We start from the raw sequence: 17,884 nt of genomic DNA, 5'->3' as shown, positions 1-17,884 counted from the left end.
GAATGCGACCGTAAAAACTGATCCAGCTAAGAAAACGTATAACCGAAAGATAAAATGTTCCCCAAATTTTCAAAATAAGAATAATCATTTTTAAAACAACGAAATTAAAAAAAAATGTAACACGAAGAAAAGGGTTCGAAAAGGGTTCGAAAGGGTTCGAAAATTAAATTAAAACCTCGCGCAGTGACCCATAAAAGCTGGCAATCCGGAAGTACAAAAGAAAGAAACAGTAACGCCACCTTTACGGGGTGCTAGTCAGGTACAATTTGCGTCATTTCCGGCGGACAATAGCCAGTCACCGCCGCGACTGAGGCCATTAAAACAATAAAATCAGAAGAAGCTATCTCAAAGCTCTTCATTGGAGCGCGGTAACGTAAAACCCGCGAATAAAAGGCCCAGTCGGACATCAATTCAGAAATTAGGCGTTGGGCGCCGCGGAGATAGCCACCCTGCTGGTCTTCCTGGTCGCCCTCCAAAAACTTATCGGACACCGCGCCATATATCAGCGGCCGCGTTTCTGCGGGGGGAACAGAAATAAACTACAGTCGCCATCATGAATCTCCTTTCCTTTTCCGTAGACACGCGGGGGCGGAATGGGTCCTCACGACCCCCTCTCTCTTCTTCCGGTTACGGCCGGAAACGTAGAAAGAATTCTGGCCCCGCGTTTATTAAAGGAAACAGAAATCGCCTGTGTTTGGAGGACCAGAAATATAGCCAATAAGTTATATCGGCTTTTTGTTATTGGATTCGCTTTGCCGTTGAGTGGCGATTCTTTAACGCCTACGTCCTCCCTTTTTCTGTACGAATGAAGGATACGTTACGGAGGTCACCTAGACGGCTGGTTTCTTAAACGAAATATTACGGGGATTTATTCAATAAACATGTCCCTAAAGAATGTTTACAAAACGGATATTTCGATAAAAAAATATGTGGCCTAGCCTAGCCTAGCTGATTATCTTATCTTTAACGATCATGTTATTTCCACACTCGCCCTTGATGAAGATACCGTAGAATAGCTATATTCGACATCTGGTAGTGGACGACTCGTAGACTTCCTGTTGACGTTGTGACACATACCGCATGAAAAAGACCAATACCGTCCAATTTCCAATATCATATAATGACTCGCACACCCAGGAAATCAATGACTGCATTAGGAATCGTAGATGTCCAAATATCCACACCAATAAAAAATGTATTAACAAGAAGCGAAAAACTTACCATTCACAAAGCATAGAAAGACACTTGACTAAACGACAGCTCGCATATCAATAAATAACCGTAGACGGAATAGTTAGGGCTCTTTATAAATAAAAACAAACGAGCCCAATTGATGAACTGCATTAAACATCTTAATCAGTCGAGAAAACGATTAAAATAAATTACGAAGTAATGACGACCCAGTTAAAAACCAGACCAACATAAGTATAAGAGCACGATGTATACAGCTCGATATTTTCTACATAAATGAACTATTACGCTTGAAAACTAATACGCTAAACACACAATAGATAAAAATATACGACTGAAAAAACGAAATAAATTACAAAAAACTAACGGGTTCTACCCTTTAACTATCTTATCTGCTGACTGCGCTAAAACAAGATTTGACCTCTAAATTTTCATACGTAAAAAATTGACGTTAGAGTAAATCTCTTGCACGCAGCAGACCCGGGTTCGATTCCTGGCCGGCGCCAATAAATCGCAAATAGATACTAAGACGAATACCGTGAACAATTGGTGGAAACCCTGCCATTGGAAGTTGAGAGGTTGCCATAACACTCGGCACTCGGTCCGTCCCAAAAGTCATTAAGGACGCTGCGAGGTGGAAGTGCTAACCACACACCCCACTCGCTGAATTTGTCAAATTTATAACTGTGGGGCATCTGAAATCCACTCGCCTTCTATATCTGTTGCTTGACTTCGAATTCAAAATAGTTTCGGGTTTATACTATTTGGTTTGCAATTTATCCATATCAACTGATCTGATAATATCTGAGCGTAAATGGCGGATTTTCTGATACCTGATCTATCTATTCAAACCCTTTAATTCTTAATAGGATTTCGGAGTAGGCTATGACGTCATTTTAATCCGATTATGTGGTGGCGAATAGTTTGAGTTGGGGTAAAAACGTTTTTACAAAATGGATGCCTTTGGCCTTTTTAGCAGATAAATTCTGGCTAGCAGACAACAAAATCAGATTTATTTTCTTTACACCTCCTTTTCAGAAGGAGTAAAAAGAGTAGCCCTAATACGAATAGTTTCTGGGCCGGAGTAATTCTCATCCCCGGAACAGGCGAATAAAACGTTTTAGGGTAAAAAGAGTACACTTTTAGTCCGAGAACAGGTGAAAAGAAACCACTTAGTATCAGCAGTGGTGGCGGCATAAGGGGGTACAGGGGTACAATCAAAGTATTTGTACCCGCCTAATTTCCCGTTCAAAAATTTAATAAATCACATTTTGGTCTATAATTTTCCATATCCCTCAGAAATAATAATTATACTATACATAATATAATAATATATTCATATAATTATATAAATTAAGAAATTGATTTAATTAAGAACTGAATTAGACTCGCTATTTGTTAAACACTGCTCTATTGTTGTGAAAATGCCTAGCAGATATGCCATACAAATACATAATTTTTTCGGAGCGCTGTGGGGTACCCCAGATTTTAACTTTTGTACCTCTACCTGGAATGCTTCTCGCGGCAGATTTTCGTCTCGATGTGGCTGACGGTTTATTTGACGTCACTATGTTAATTAAACAAACAACAACGTGAGAGGGGAGCGCGCGCAGAGGGGATTTTTTATCCCGTAGTCGGGGCCAAAGCCGTCGGAGTGATCTTAGCATACGCGATACGCCAGGATAAGCATTCCAAGTAGAGATATGGATTCCTGACCCCAGCAATTATTTCAGTTCCGCTTAGAGTTCGCGGGATTTGGGTAAGAAATATCCGTTTTCTTTGTTTTTTCCATAACCAAAAATTATCCAAATTAAGTTATTTTTTGCATATTAAATCGTTTATTAACCGCGAATAATATCCATAAATAAACAGTTAACCGAAATTTTTATGAATAATCGAAATTTTGGCGGTTAATTTATCCGTTCCACCGAGCTCTAGTTCCGCTGCCACTGAAAAATAGGTTATTCAAAATAGAGCGACTCATATCAGAGAGTGTAATAAATTTTTGCTATGAGCGATTACACGATATATAAGCCTTGTTCGAATATAATCCGTAGAAATATCAAGCGCGTATCGATCTGAAACCTTTCAACAACGTCGGATATCGTATAGAAAACCGAATATCCCATAAAGAGACCACGATAAAAACTCGGATAAAACATTCAACAGAAAAGGGTCGGCGAATGCAAAATAGGCGATGAATCCTTTGCCCCATAACGGAGAACGTATACCCGAAGCTATCAATCTCGGGTCCTACCAAAAACTATTTCTTCCCTCCCTCCTTTAAAGGATCCCAAAAAGCGGAACTTTCCGGCATAGTTTCTAATCGCGATCTAGCCACGCGATTCCGTAACGTATACGTATCAACTTGGAAAGTAGCCTAAGAACGCTTAGTTTCGTAAGTGTACCGGGACGGCGAGGCGTTTGAGACAGCAGCCGAGGCTCGTGGTCGGATCGGGACGGAGTGACGCCCAGATATTCCAGCAATCTGGGGACACGAAAAAGGTCGATTTCCTTCCCCCTGTCCCCGCCCGTCTGTTCCTTAGCGTCGCGAAAATAAGGAGCCGTTGACAATCTTAAGAGAACGCATTCTTGCAGAAAAGATTCCGAGAGTCTTTTAAGAGCCGTTATCTATCCCTAACCCCGCGGCCGGCCCGGATACGAGAGGTAAATACAGGTGGAATTGAAACGCCCAAGATAGAGAAAAACAAGTTGGCAAGCCAAAATATAGCTCTCCTCGGAAGAGTTTTTAATTTTCAGTTAAGCGTAACTGTATCCGTTGTTCTGCGGTAGAACGCTCACCTGTCGTTCAAGATGGCTCGGGTTCGAATCCCAGCCGATTAGAAAATTATACTACACCCAATGACAAAAAGAAGGCGCTTTTGGAAAAACCTTTTCCCTGATTCTAAGAAACTGGGTACGCAGTGATTACGCTTTGCCCCGAAAATGCGAACGCGTTCGCAGGCCTGACAGACAGACCCACAGACAGACCCACAGACAGACCTACAGACAGACCCACAGACAGACCTACAGACAGACAGACAGACACGGTGGTTGTATAACCCCTCCTAGGGTACAAAGTCCCCTCGGAGAGGTAAAAACAGTAACCCGTATAAGCGAGAAGATGGCATTTTTCTATCAATTCTCGTCGACTATCTGCAAACTGCGCGATTCAGTCACCCAGAAAAGCGGAGCCTCTTATACAGAACTCGATCTCGTTATGTCGATAATTTACTTTTTCTTAAAGGCCGACTACATAAATCTTCGGTTTACTCTGTCTTTCACTGGAAGTAGGCCGACTGCATGCCACACGTGTATTGCAGTAAGCCTACTTCCAGTGAAAGGCAGAGTAAACCGAAGATTTATGTAGTCGGCCTTTAAAAGCTAGTTTTATGGATATAGCTTATTTTTAAAACCACAAAGTTACGTGGTTTTGGAAATAAGGTAGCGATATTAAAAAAGTTTTTTACTGTTTTTAAAATTGAAAAGTCCCAATTACCCAATGGCTTGTTTTTTCTTAATGACTTAATTGCAAGCGCTGCGCACTTCCCGTGGTTGAAACATAGATAGTAGATTTTAGAGGATCGGTAAAACGCCTGGTTTTAAGCCCCCGTAAACCAATCACACTAAGGGAGTCGTCCAAGGTTATTTGAAAAAAAACAAGTATCGCTAAGAGTGGACGATACTGTTCGAAAAAAAGAAAAAAGATAAACACGAAGTACATTTTTACGCCAAAAGGTATTTTTTCACGTTTTTATAGATTAAATATGATATACTAAATATCAGTTGATAGTTTTTATTGAATTAAAAAACCAAAATTAAATATTACTAAAATATAAAGCGCAAAAAATTACGTAACAATATCAACCGCATTAGATTGCCATTTTTAAATATTAAGATCATGTGGTACAAACGACCTTGCAAGACTCCCTCGGAGTCTCTCGAGCTGATTGATACGCGGGGAAAAATAAAATGCACTGTGGAAGGGTATCGAAAACCTGTCCTCTTAATTTACTGTCCATGACTCAACAAACTTTCAGATGCTCTGAAAAAAAAAGATTTGATTATCAAATTGTACACAAGAAAATGCACGACTTTTGATTGGTTGCGTTCTCCTTGTGTGGGGGTCTGTGTTTGTTGCTCCAAGGTAGAATAAATATAGTAGTTTGTCAAAGCGTACGCGTAAAGACGTAAATATGTTACGCATTCATCCGACAATTTTACCATAAGATAATAATGAAACCGCCTCTATTTCTTACAGTGACCACCATTTCGAACATCGCCTTCCTGACCGTTCTGGTAGTCATCGTGTACTGCGGTACTTGGAGCGGCGTGGAAGGACGCTACCTACCAACGCGACCGGACGAATCGAGGAAAGAACAAATGAAAGACATTCTCAGAGCGGTAAGATACGTCATGATCGTCAGCCAATCGTGTTGACGCGTTCCTACCGATTCCCACGACATACGCACCACCATATATGGCTTCCTATAGAAGCGTTATATTCGCTATAATACAGATAAATAACCAAATTCAATCTTAGGCGCCTGTCAAATTCGAGCCCGAGGCATCCGCTCGACCAAAATTCGAATCCGCCCGGGAACCACGCGACTTTATATCAACCGAAGATTCCACTTTGGAAGATTTGGCCGTGATATTGAGTTAAAATGTATTGCAAACATAAGTCGACTCTTAAAAAATAAGGTGCCTTCCGTGAAATGTTGATATCTTGGGACCCTAAAAAAGGTAGATAGAGTGGAGAATATACGCTATTTTGGTTAGAGAAAAAAAATGGGATGTTAGAATAAAATGGAGTTGACACATTGAAGAAAGATGCCTTTTTTTCATTTTTATGCGTAAAAAATTCTTCAAAAATGAGGGCATATTTACCACTATCAAAAATTACTTTACCCTACCGCCCTTTATATATGTTAAAAACGCTATACAATCTTAATATTTTGACCCGAGAAAGTGAAAATAATATATAAGTTTCATTTCCCATCAGCCCCCCCAAAAAAGTTTGAAAAATTCTCTAAATTCCGACATTTCCAGAATTTTTATTACCTTTCGCATTGTATTTGAGGTAATAAAATTTATATTCCTTTCCCGCTTCCCTTATTTTACGAGAGAGTAACCGCGAAAGGTCAAAATGGACCGCGTTAATTAACTAGGGTCATTAACATACGGGTTCTTTCGAGGAGGAATTTCTTATTGCCTCAATTCTAATTGTCTTTAACCACTCGAACTGAAGAGGTCTGCCTCTGTAAATAAAAGAACCGCTGCCTTTACCCGATTCCCGCCTTCCACATTACTGCCATCGTAATAAAATAACTCCGAGGCTTAGCGAGTACGATGCGAATTGTTAAACCAGGGTTAGTCAACTTTAGGAGGTTGAATTACGGAAGCTATCGGATGGTGCCGATAAGCCTAACTCACTTTCCCCAATCCCTCTATTTTAGTTTTTGAACTGGCCCGTAACCAGCCACCGAAACTCGGGGGCGCTCAAATTTTTTGGGGGGTGCCAATGCCTTGATACTAGAAATCGTAATTTTTAACTCCAACTCCTCAAATTAGTAAATATAAAGAAATTGGCTTTATTTTGTTATTTTTTAAATTATGAATTTCGACTTCGTTGAAAACAGAATATTTTATTAATAACAGGTAACCGATGTTATATGCTATTAGTTGGTAGTTGAGGAATCGATTTTGTTTTGGGTCGGTCGGGTTGGGGATGCTCAAGTTTTCATTTGGGGGCGCTGAGCATCCCCTGGGACCCCTCCACTATACGGACCTGTAACTGGAACGCCATCTAGGTAACCTATTCATTAACTTTGTTAATTGCTTAGAGTAGATATAGTCAAAATTTTAAATATATATTTACTAAACATATTTATAAAATAAATATAAATATGTTTTATTTATCTGAAAAAGATGGCGTATTGACAAAGTAAAATAAAATCCCCTCCTAAACTCAGGTTCTCGAGTGTCGTAATCTAACCTCCTATAAGTTGAATAACTCTGATACATTTATTCTCGGTTACGGAGCAAATCTATAACTTTTACCCGGGATCTCGTTACCGAAACGAGTTCATTTACTCAGTAATAATTTCCCAGTTTTACTATCCTCGACACTAAATATTGACAGCCGCGAATGCGGACTTGACAATGTAAGCCAAAAATATGACAATGGATAACATTGCGGTTATAACAGAGGAGCTCGGAAACTTGTTTTGGAAACATTTTTCACGCGTCGGTTATTGCGACGCGGTTTTGGTTTAGTCAAGTTAAACAATTTAATTTATTCATTGTTTGATTTTGGGGAAAGACCTCGACTCCCGTTCGTTGTTTATTCAAGCCCCGCGAGATGTCGCTAAGGATAGACTTATGCTAAGCCTTGATGTCCTCTTAAGTAAAGATCCCTTCGCAAAAATGAGAACTCGGATTTATTAATCTTTAGGCCGCCCGCAAGATTTATTTCTAAAAGCTAATGTTTGTAAAGAATACGAATTAATCCAAATATTCTTGTATTAAATTGAAATAATATTATTTATATTTTTTTCTTGTTGGCCAATAATAGACTTCTACCCATTTCTCAAGGGAAAATAATGATTTTTAAATACACGACGTCAACCCAGATGGCGCTAACAGTCTGAAACGTAGGAATTCTAAATTACCTAAAATCAGTAAAAAATAATAATTATTTATTCATTTACTTTCATGAAGAATATTCATAAGTTTACCAGTTGCTCATAAAACACAAAACATCGCTTAAAATAGTGTTAGAAGTTGTTTTTGTGATAAATTACTAAGTATGTATTCATATCGCCAAAAGGTTTAAACTGGCGACATCTAGTATTGAAAAAAAATATTAAAAATGAACCTCTAATGGCTTAGATCTAAAAATCTGTTCACCTATTGTTTTCGCTTCCATTTTTCTATAACTTACAAGAAATTTCTTAAAGGCTTTTAAGTTAACAGGTAAAATATACATAGGAGTTATAAGTAGCTGGTACATTAAATATTTCTCGAAGTGAGGCTTTAATATTTAATATATCCTAGAAATGGAATTTGTCTATTAAAGCCGAAGCAGCCCGTATGTATAGAAATGGGATGTAGCTTTTAAAACATTTGACCTTCCAGAGCTTTTAACTCGGGAACATTTCTAAAAGGGCAATTTTACCATCACAAACATAAAACCTGGAGACTAAGGAGAAAAAGGAGATTAAAATAAAAATATGATACCAGACCTTAGCAAATCCATTCTTTTCACTTTGGTAATCAGGAAAATTGGTTTTAAAAAATCCTCGGATTTATTTCTAGAAAGGAATCTAAGCTTCAGCCATTTTCAAATTTAACAACGAATTCACCTTATTTAAAAATCCCATTTACGGTCTGTAATAAAGAATTCTTGGCAATTAACAATATACGAAACTTAGCGATACTAGGGCGCGTAATGCCGACCCCTACCGGTAAAAAGCAAAGAAAAATAGACTATTCCAAAACTGATAGCTTTCTTTGTCGAGAAAAGAAAGTTTGGTACTTTTCCATTTACCGCATTTAATGGTAAAATCTCTCTTTAATGGAACGGACGGATGAAACTAAGCCTCGCTCGTTAACGAGGCTCAACATTCTTAGGCTAGCGTGTACGTCTAGCGTATATACTTTAAACATTAAGATATATAAAAAAATACCTTTACGAATATTTAAACGAAAATTAAATAAAATCATTTTTAGTTTTTTAACGGATAGTCTAAATTTCTACTTTACAAGCTAACGGAATCTCCACGCACGTTCGCGTTTGAAGGGGAAGCTTAACCTCCCGATAGAAAGACACACCCAAATCCCGGGATTTATATTAATGAAAGCCGAACATTAGTTACCACGTGAATCTGTTCTCGTAAAGGAACCCCCTATACGTAAAAGAGCACTCTAGCGGGGGAAGGAAAAATTACTTTTGGAAAAACATTCTCGAAGATGCCACGGAACTGTTTCGGACACGAAAATCAGCTCGATTAGTTTTAAGTATGATGATAGAGTTTCTATTCATAGTTTCTATTCAACGAGGACGGAATGGAGGGACTCCCATCAAGAAAGGGGCGGAAAAACCCTAGAAAGAGAAATATAGCTAAATTTGTCCTACTTTTTGTAAAACCGACCGAAGAAAGATAGCGAATCGAATAGAGAGGCTTATTCACATGAGACAAGATTTTTCCCTCAACTTTATTTCGTTTTCGTCCACAGCCACCAGGATTTGAGATTTCGAGTAATTCTTAAAGGGAGTAGAACCCTCCTTGTTTGGTAGGGTGCGCCATAGCTAGGGAATTTACCGGTAAAAATAAAAACGGTAAATTTACCATCAACTTTTTTATTTAATCAAAATAATGGTTTGATGTCACAATAATTATTAAAATAGTATTTTAATTTTACCATAGCCTTAGGTTACATTAAACTTAGAGAAACCTCCTAAATAACCCATTAGAAAAACATTTAAATGTTTGGAACGTAGAATTACAGTGCCGGGAATTCGGAGTCTTTAAGGGGGATGACGACAGTGGCCATTGTCTACTTTCGCGCTATTTCAAGCTGAACTCTTTTAATTTTGTATTGTAACTTATAAAATTAATATTTAAGTGTAGAACAGCCTAAATTTTTTTTTACAATTTTAAATTTAAAAGTAATTAAGTTATTACGTTTCAATTCGGACCCCCGGTAAATTTACCGGCTCGCATATCTAGCCATAGCTGCTCTCTTTTCTCGCTCATGGTGCTAGTCTAGAGACTCTAGAACGATAGTAGAAACACCCAATTCTTCTATTAGAGGAAGCGTGCCCGCCCTGAAGTGGTTTTCTCACTTGAAACCTTTATTGTTTCATATTTAGTGTTTATTTTTTAAATGCACCCTTAATTAACATATAAACAACAATATCAGAGCTATAAATTCATTATTTTCTTTATAGTTTGGATATTTATTGAAATATAATTTCTTAATAATGAGGTACGTGGTTTTAGATTCACGAAAGGCGTTCTAGTAGATATGAAAATTAAAGCGCTATCAAAGCGGGGTTTGTTTTTAGTGGGATAATTCCGCAAAAACCACTGTATTTCACACTATGTATAACGCGTGGTTAGAAAAATGAGGGGAGGAAATTATTATTATTGCCCCAAATATCTGAAAAGGTTATACTCCTTAAGGAATCTGACATTCTTTAAAATACCGTTGGACACAAGTCACCAGGGTTGGAAAAAAAGGCTTTTTTTAATTAAAAAATCCAGTTATAACCGGTGGTTTAATACAATTTAAACCACTAATAAAAAATACTCCAATTGCTTATATCTAGCCCTCATTCGAAATTGCTCAAATTGACCGATTTCAAAATTACGTTTTGCACGTGACAGTACCTATACATTGTTAGGTAAAGTAGGCTTATTTACCTGCTTTTATACCCTAACAATGGCGGCGTATTTTCATGTGCAAAATGAATTTGAAGATCCCCCAATTGCTTATATCTAGCCCTCATTACTTCGTGAGGCGACGTAGCAGACGACAGAAAGTGAAAGTTAAGTTTTAGTTGAAATAGTTTTGGAAATAAATGCAGAATATTATATTCTGCATTTTACATTTGAAATAAATAGTATTTAAATTTTCTATATTTCTAATTCATTTTAACCATGGATTTTTTCGGTGGTTAAAGGCCGACTACATAAATATTCGGTTTACTCTGTCTTTCACTGGAAGTCGGCTGACTGCAATACACGTGTGCGATGCAGTCAGCCGACTTCCAGTGAAAGACAGAGTAAACCGAAGATTTATGTAGTCGGCCTTTAAAGCTGGTTTAATCCAGTTTGGCTGGTTCTTGCCAACCCTGAAAGGCACTAGTCACGGCATTTGACTTCTAAAATAATTGCTCTGACTACCAAAATTAATCGAAATCTGGAGGCTCACTAGTTAATTTGTCTAGTGAAAAATTTACCTAAATATTCATAAATATTGGTGAATATGGTGTATCATAAATTCATCTTTCATCAATCCCATTTTATTTAAAAAAAATTGTGATGGCGAAAGTTATGTAACTCGAGTGATAATAAATTCCTATTTTGATTCTGACGGGTAAAGCCAAAGGTTGACTGTCCTTTTTGTTATTATAACCCCATTTCTACCCCCCCCCCTAGTCAGTGACTACTAAAATATATTAAGATAGTAGACTCATTAGTCAGTCTAAGTACTAAAAAAATATCATTATGTCCAGCCCTGGTACACTCTAGAGATTCTTAAAGGAAGTATGAGCCAAAAACAGTTATAAAATCCAAAAAAATAAAACGAAATCAACGAAAAATTTGTACTTTGAAAATTAAGAAACTAGTTAAGTTAAAAACCAATTGTATTCAATGTTAGCGAAGGATTTTTCGATTCCCAAAACGTATAATTCAATGTAACCCAAACCAAAATCTAGGCTACGCTACTTCTACAAAAATTTGTTAATTGACATTAATAATGGTGGAAAAGGGTATTATTTTAACTTAGTTATGTTCAATCGTAAAGATGTGTTCGAAAATTATTAAATTTAAATATTTTGAGCTAAGCTTCGGTAATAAATTAAACAGAATTTGTGTTTGTCCAACATCTTGTCTGTTCTCGTGTGAATAGGCCTAAAAGAAGCGCTGGCTGAGAAATTGTAGCTTCCAATTTAGTGTCACGGGCAGAAGGGTTCGGGTAACTGAGGCGCGAAGATTTATTTCAACCTTTTATTTTTTAGTGGCGGTGGTCTGGGCGCGTGAATTTCTTCGAAGCTTTTAGAAAAAGGCTGCCGCTGCGGGATGGCCAAAAGATGAAGGGCTGTCACGAGCGACTAAAAATATACGATCGGAACATTCGTACTTTTAGAATGGCCGCTTTGATTTATGGCAGCGATAATCCCGGATTTCTCAAAATGAAACTATAATACCGTCTCGAAACACTTAAGAAAACTTCGCCCATTTGAGAATAATGTCAAAAATCCAAAATAAATCAGAGAGATATTGAACATTTTCACGCAACTCGTGAAAATACGTGTACGTCTACGACAGATTTGCAAAATTTATCTGAGGTTGTGAACGTCGAAAACTCGCGATTTCAGCCTTTGAAAAACCAGATGTTTGACTCCCACAATAGCAAAGGCTTAGGGAATTCGTCAGACGTCAAAAAGGTGAAACTATTTTGATTAACAACATTTTGATAATTTGATTCAATAATCACACTACCATCTATCTATAAAAAGTTACTAGTGTGGTACTTTTTACAACAAAGGGGAAGCCTAAACTGACGTCATACGTCACTAAATGATGACGGTAAAGTGCATCTTCGACCGCTTTTTGAAATTAACTTATTAGAAGTTAATTTAATTTTAATTTTATCAAGGTGTTGAAAATTAATAGTACGAACAGACGAAAAATGGAGCCATTTGATACGTTATTTCGCCGCTGCACGTCACTAGTGTTGATGAGAATGGTTAAAGAAAGGGGATTGGGAGAAAAATTAGTTTGCCAACTCTTAAAAAAACTGATCTGTTTCAAAAAATCTTTTGCAACTAACCAAAATGTTTAGAAGGTAAGCCCCATCCCGATAAAGAGAACGCTCTGCTTTTGAAGTGCGTTAGACGCTTGGGAACATAACCCTATAATATTTTTCCAAAAGTATGTTGCTTCCTATTCTTCGCGTGCAAAATGTTTACGGAAGGCTTTTCCCAACATAACAGACTGATGTTAATCCCGGTATTAAATTAGTTAGTAAAATAACCTAAATATACCTTCACAGAAAACTTCAATTTAGTAGTAGCGAGGTAGGAGCAATTAAATAAAAGCAACGGCAGTTATTATTAGGCCTATATAATTTATATTATAATAACATTCTAGTACGCAGATTTGAGACTAAAATGTATTCAACGTTTCACTTTGAAACCTCGTTTTAAACCTACTTAAAGAACTACAAAATGAATTTCGTTCGAGATTAATTTTTGTTATTTATTTCTAACAGAAGACTGATCACAACAAATGTTTAAAAATGTCTTTAAAAATAGCTAAGTTAAGTTAAAAGGAACCACCTATGGACTGCATTGTAAAGGATGAAAAAATTAGCGAATAAGTAGATTAGTCCATTAAGAAAAGGGATAATAAAGCTAAACCTTAAACAAATTTGAAGAAATTTAAAAACTTACTAATAGCTCGTACCGATAGGTCTTTGAGCAAACAAAAAAGCGCGAAACTCAGACCCAATTTTTAAAATAGCTATCCTACTACAACAGTCAGGCACTAGAAAATTTTTATTGAAAATACATTAAGAAATGATAATAATTTGAGTGTGGCTAATATTTTCCACTATATAGAGTACCGAGTAACTTTAAAAACATTTTATTGACCAAAATTGTTACGAATGGATCCATTGGTAAACTATTTAGAAATGTAATTTACAACGGAGCAACAAAGTGTAACTCTCTATTTAATATATCGCCGTCAGAGGAGTTTATCGATTGGTGCTGTTTGGAAGGCAACAGAGCATCCAACAGATTCGGACCAAAAGCCTTAAAAGGGTCAATCTTGCTAATGCAATAGTTAAAGAGAAACGTTCCTAAAAGAGACCATAAACTAATTTGGAAATTTCGATTAGGCCATAGTGTATATAAAACAAATAATTGACATTTAATAGCGAAAGTTCTAATTTAACCTTATTAAATAAGTAAGGGCGAGAGTTAGCAAAGTTACGCGTTTAGATTCAATTGATTACCTTCAATATTTAATAAAGTATTCCAGTTTCTCCTAAATCGGTTTAAAATTGAGAGTAAACAAAGGGTATATTGTGTTTTAGGACGAAACAACACCACTGGCGTTATAGGCTACATTAAAGACTGCAGTTAAAAGGATTAAATGGGTCTTAGCTAGGACACTCTTTAAGAGTTTGGGTACTAAGAAATGCTTACAGTAAAAGCCATTAGGGTCCAAGGGAAGATAATACCCCCGGGAATATCTCGCTTTAATCAAGTGAAAGGGGGTCGATGCAAATCACTCCGCCCCCCCTCACCCCGTAACCAAAGCTTTTAACTTAGACTATAAAAGGTTTTTTTATTATATAATATAACGATGTGTTGAATGCTTTTATAAAGAGGGATTTTTTCCTTGTATAGTAAAAGGTTAACAAAGTAAAAATACGCAAACAATAGCGATGTAATCAGCTTAAAAGTTAACTATATCGTAATAGGATGATGAACAAAAATTTTGCCCCTACATTTTAAGGACAGTTTTAGTAGAATTTAAAAAGATTATACGTGTATTTAAAGGGATCAGTATCATGCACTTAGGATTCTGTATATTATCATTATAAAAATAACAATTCAACCTTATATCATTTGTAACGGAGATACGCTCGTATCACCAGAAGAGCTTTGGCGAGTTGAATTGGATTCTCTCAGTTGTAAGTGTAGAAAGCCCAACTCCGTCTAATTATAAGTCTACTTAGGTTAATTATGGCGTCTAGGGTCTCTCGATAGTCATCTTAATTAGTAGAAAAGAATGGTGGACTTAAGCCATAAAAGTCATTGTTTCGCGCTGAGTATTTCTTGTTTGAAAACCCGCTCGAATGCCAATTTTGTATTAATCTATCTTTTAATCTCTCTTTTAATCCATCTCTTAATCTATATTTTAATCCATCTTTTAATCTATCTTTTAATCTATCTTTTAATCCATCTTTTAATCTATATATTAATCCATCTTTTAATCTATATTTTAATCCATCTTTTAATCCATCTTTTAATCTATATTTTAATCCATCTTTTAATCCATCTTTTAATCTCTCTTTAATCCATCTTTTAATCCATCTTTTAATCTATCTTTTAATCAATCTTTTAATCCATCTTTTAATTGATCTTTTTCGAGACAGATTCTCGACCTTGGTAGCGACGACCGGGAATCGTACGTGCCATCGGCTCAGTTCCCGTACGAACGCCACACCAAGAAACGATCAATCGTGGAACCCGAACAGGTCATCGTACCGGACAATTCCCAGGATTCTGTCCCTCGATCAGCCGCGAACCACTGATTCCAGAGGTATACCATCCATCCTGGTAGAAGCCACGTGAATTCCCACCTCGTAATAGTAGCGAAATCCCAACAAACTCCATAAAGCAAGTGGCGGTACCAACGAAAACCCTTTGGATACTTTTCCGTATTACACCAAAAAAGACCCCGTAAAGAATCACCCACCACTGTTAGAAATAAAGGTTTATGAAACTTCTAAAATTGGACTTTTAATTTATTTCAAATCATTTAACGTTTCCAGTTCTTGTGGTAAAGATATAAAAAAGCTATGCTCTTACATTTAGTCCTTTTGAATAGCTCTGATTCCCTTAAACGAAGAAAAATATTATATGGACCCATTTCGTTACTAGTATTTGAAAACTACGTTATTCCCTTTTTGAATATTATCTTTAAAATAACACAAAGCTATGCTCTTACCTTTAGTCCTTTTGAATACCTTTAATTCCCTTAAACAAAAAAAAATATTATATGGACCCATTTCGTTACTAGTATTTGAAAACTACGTTATTCTCTTTTTGAATATTCTCTTTAAAATAACACAAAGCTATGCACTTACTTTTAGTCCTTTTGAATACCTTTGATTCCCTTAAACGAAAAAAAGTATTATATGGACCCATTTCGTTACTACAATTTGAAATATTTAACAAAAGTTAAGTCTTTAAAAGTTTGATTACAGATTTTAAATATGGGGAATACTGATTAAGGCGTCAAATTATGCGTACCCTAATAAAGGCGCCGAAAAATTCTTGTTATATCTACATCAAATACCGAAATACTTAAGTGATGTTCTACGTTTTGCCACCACCCTTTATTCTACGATTTCAGAGACGCTCATTCGGTTATTGCTTAATCTGGTCATGTTAATGGTTAACAAATCGAGTCGTATTAAATAATTTAAAAAAATTAAATAAATAAGGGCATATAAATGTCTGAAAATAGAGTTTAGTTTACTGATTATGAAGTAGATTGGATAGAAAGTGTAAATTAAGTGCTTAAATACCCCACAAAAGGACTGCATTTGGAGAATGGAAGGTTTAAATATGCTCTGTGGCAATACCTTGAATGGTCTTAACTATTGGAAAAAGTTTTAATAACTTTAGAGGTCTAAAATAAAACCTTCATTTTTAACAGTGTATCACGAATTATTTTAACTTGGTCACAAGACGAGAAACTAAAACGAATTCTCAATTTAACTGACGAAGAAAATTAGTCTAATATCTCTTTAACAGCTCCTTAATCCACCGCAATCTGTCTAGATAAACATTAAGTAGATGCGTATGTTTTCATATTTCAAATGAAAATATGTTTATTATAAATTACTAGAACTTGAATTTGCTTACCCCGTTTGTAAATATCAGCCAATCGTACACTATGTTAGATGCACTGCCGATAACGACATGTAACACTAGAGCCGCCACTCGCTTTAGGTTCCAATCCTATTAAAAAAATGCGAAAAATCTCATAACTTATGAAAGTAATTAAAAGCATTTTCTTTTCTTTTTTCTACCTGGCGACACTCGGACGCGGAAGACAAATCTAATGGAAAGTCAAAGCCGGCCTTTTTGAAATCATCCGTGTCCTATCTTTTATTAAAATTTTCTCCTTTCACTTCCAAAAAGTAAATACGACCGTCAGCCCCGCCCGGGACAGAGGAGAAATTACACCTTTTCCCGAAGCTCTATTTTTCAAGAACAGAGGCGCGAAAGAACAAATTATTTCGTCCGTCGGACAGAGAAACCCCCTCTTTTCATTTTCTTAGCTTAGTTCCTCGCGGTAATCGACCGACACTCCGTTTCTACGCCGAAACCAAATACTAATTAATCTCTCCAGAAAACTTCGACGGAAAAAAGTTTCACAAAAAAAAACCTAAAAAGTCGACACATTCCTAAATGAAGAAATATTACTCTGAAAGTGAGAACGAGATTTTTATTCAAATATACGTTTGAATAAAGCATTAAGAAGTATAGAACTATAGATAGAATGTTTGCGCCTTTTCCAACATCCTACCACCACTTTCTTATGGGTATAATTGTCTAAAGCGCCAAATTCCAAAAATGAGAAAACGGAAAGGTCGATTACCACGATATTCTAACTAGGTATAATGCGTCTCAATTTGGAAATGGAAAACAAAAGTAAACGATGTTTATTATTACGTTTTTGATTGTTTGAAATATTTACGTTGTTGATAAGAAGGATTAAATTTAAATATAGATATTATTATGGAAAATTTACAATATGTATTGATTGTTGTCGTTCGCATCATTTATAAATTCTAAAACAAATTGAAAAATAAATTGAAAAAATATAATTAACACAAGGAAAAAAATCACTCGTCTCTGTAAAACTATATATTCGCAATAAAGTTTGAAACAGGTATCACTCATTTGTACCAAATTTGAAATCTTATTTATTTGTATAACTTAAGAGGTTATCTCGTAAAACCCGAGGGGCAGATCACCTACTCCATTACATGGACACCACCGAATGATTAAATCATGATTTCATCCGCTTAAATTCAAATCTGTAGCTTTGGCTGACATATGAAGATTAAAAATGATTAAATCATCATTAAATTTGCTTAAGTTCAAATCTGTAGCTTTGGCTATATGAAGATAAATATTATTAAATAA

At 36.1% G+C, this 17,884-nt stretch overlaps 1 protein-coding gene across 1 annotated transcript in view; it reads left to right on the top strand.

The window, feature by feature from the left end:
- LOC149924992 (uncharacterized) overlaps positions 1–17,648 on the top strand; it is a 28,218-nt gene extending 10,570 nt beyond the window's left edge. The window contains exons 2-4 of the mRNA XM_090160181.1: positions 5,453–5,595; positions 15,097–15,263; positions 16,785–17,648. Of these exons, the coding sequence (XP_090016307.1) occupies positions 5,453–5,595; positions 15,097–15,255 (302 nt within the window). The 3' untranslated portion in view covers positions 15,256–15,263; positions 16,785–17,648. The remainder of the gene's footprint in view (positions 1–5,452; positions 5,596–15,096; positions 15,264–16,784) is intronic.
- Positions 17,649–17,884: the final 236 nt, after the last annotated feature.

This window comes from Leiobunum rupestre, chromosome 10 (genome assembly GCF_980474605.1).
Source record: "Leiobunum rupestre chromosome 10, qqLeiRupe1.1.hap1, whole genome shotgun sequence".
NCBI lineage: Eukaryota > Metazoa > Arthropoda > Arachnida > Opiliones > Sclerosomatidae > Leiobunum > Leiobunum rupestre.
Note: the sequence above shows the minus strand (reverse complement) of the source record. Positions and strands in the feature narration are given on the sequence as shown.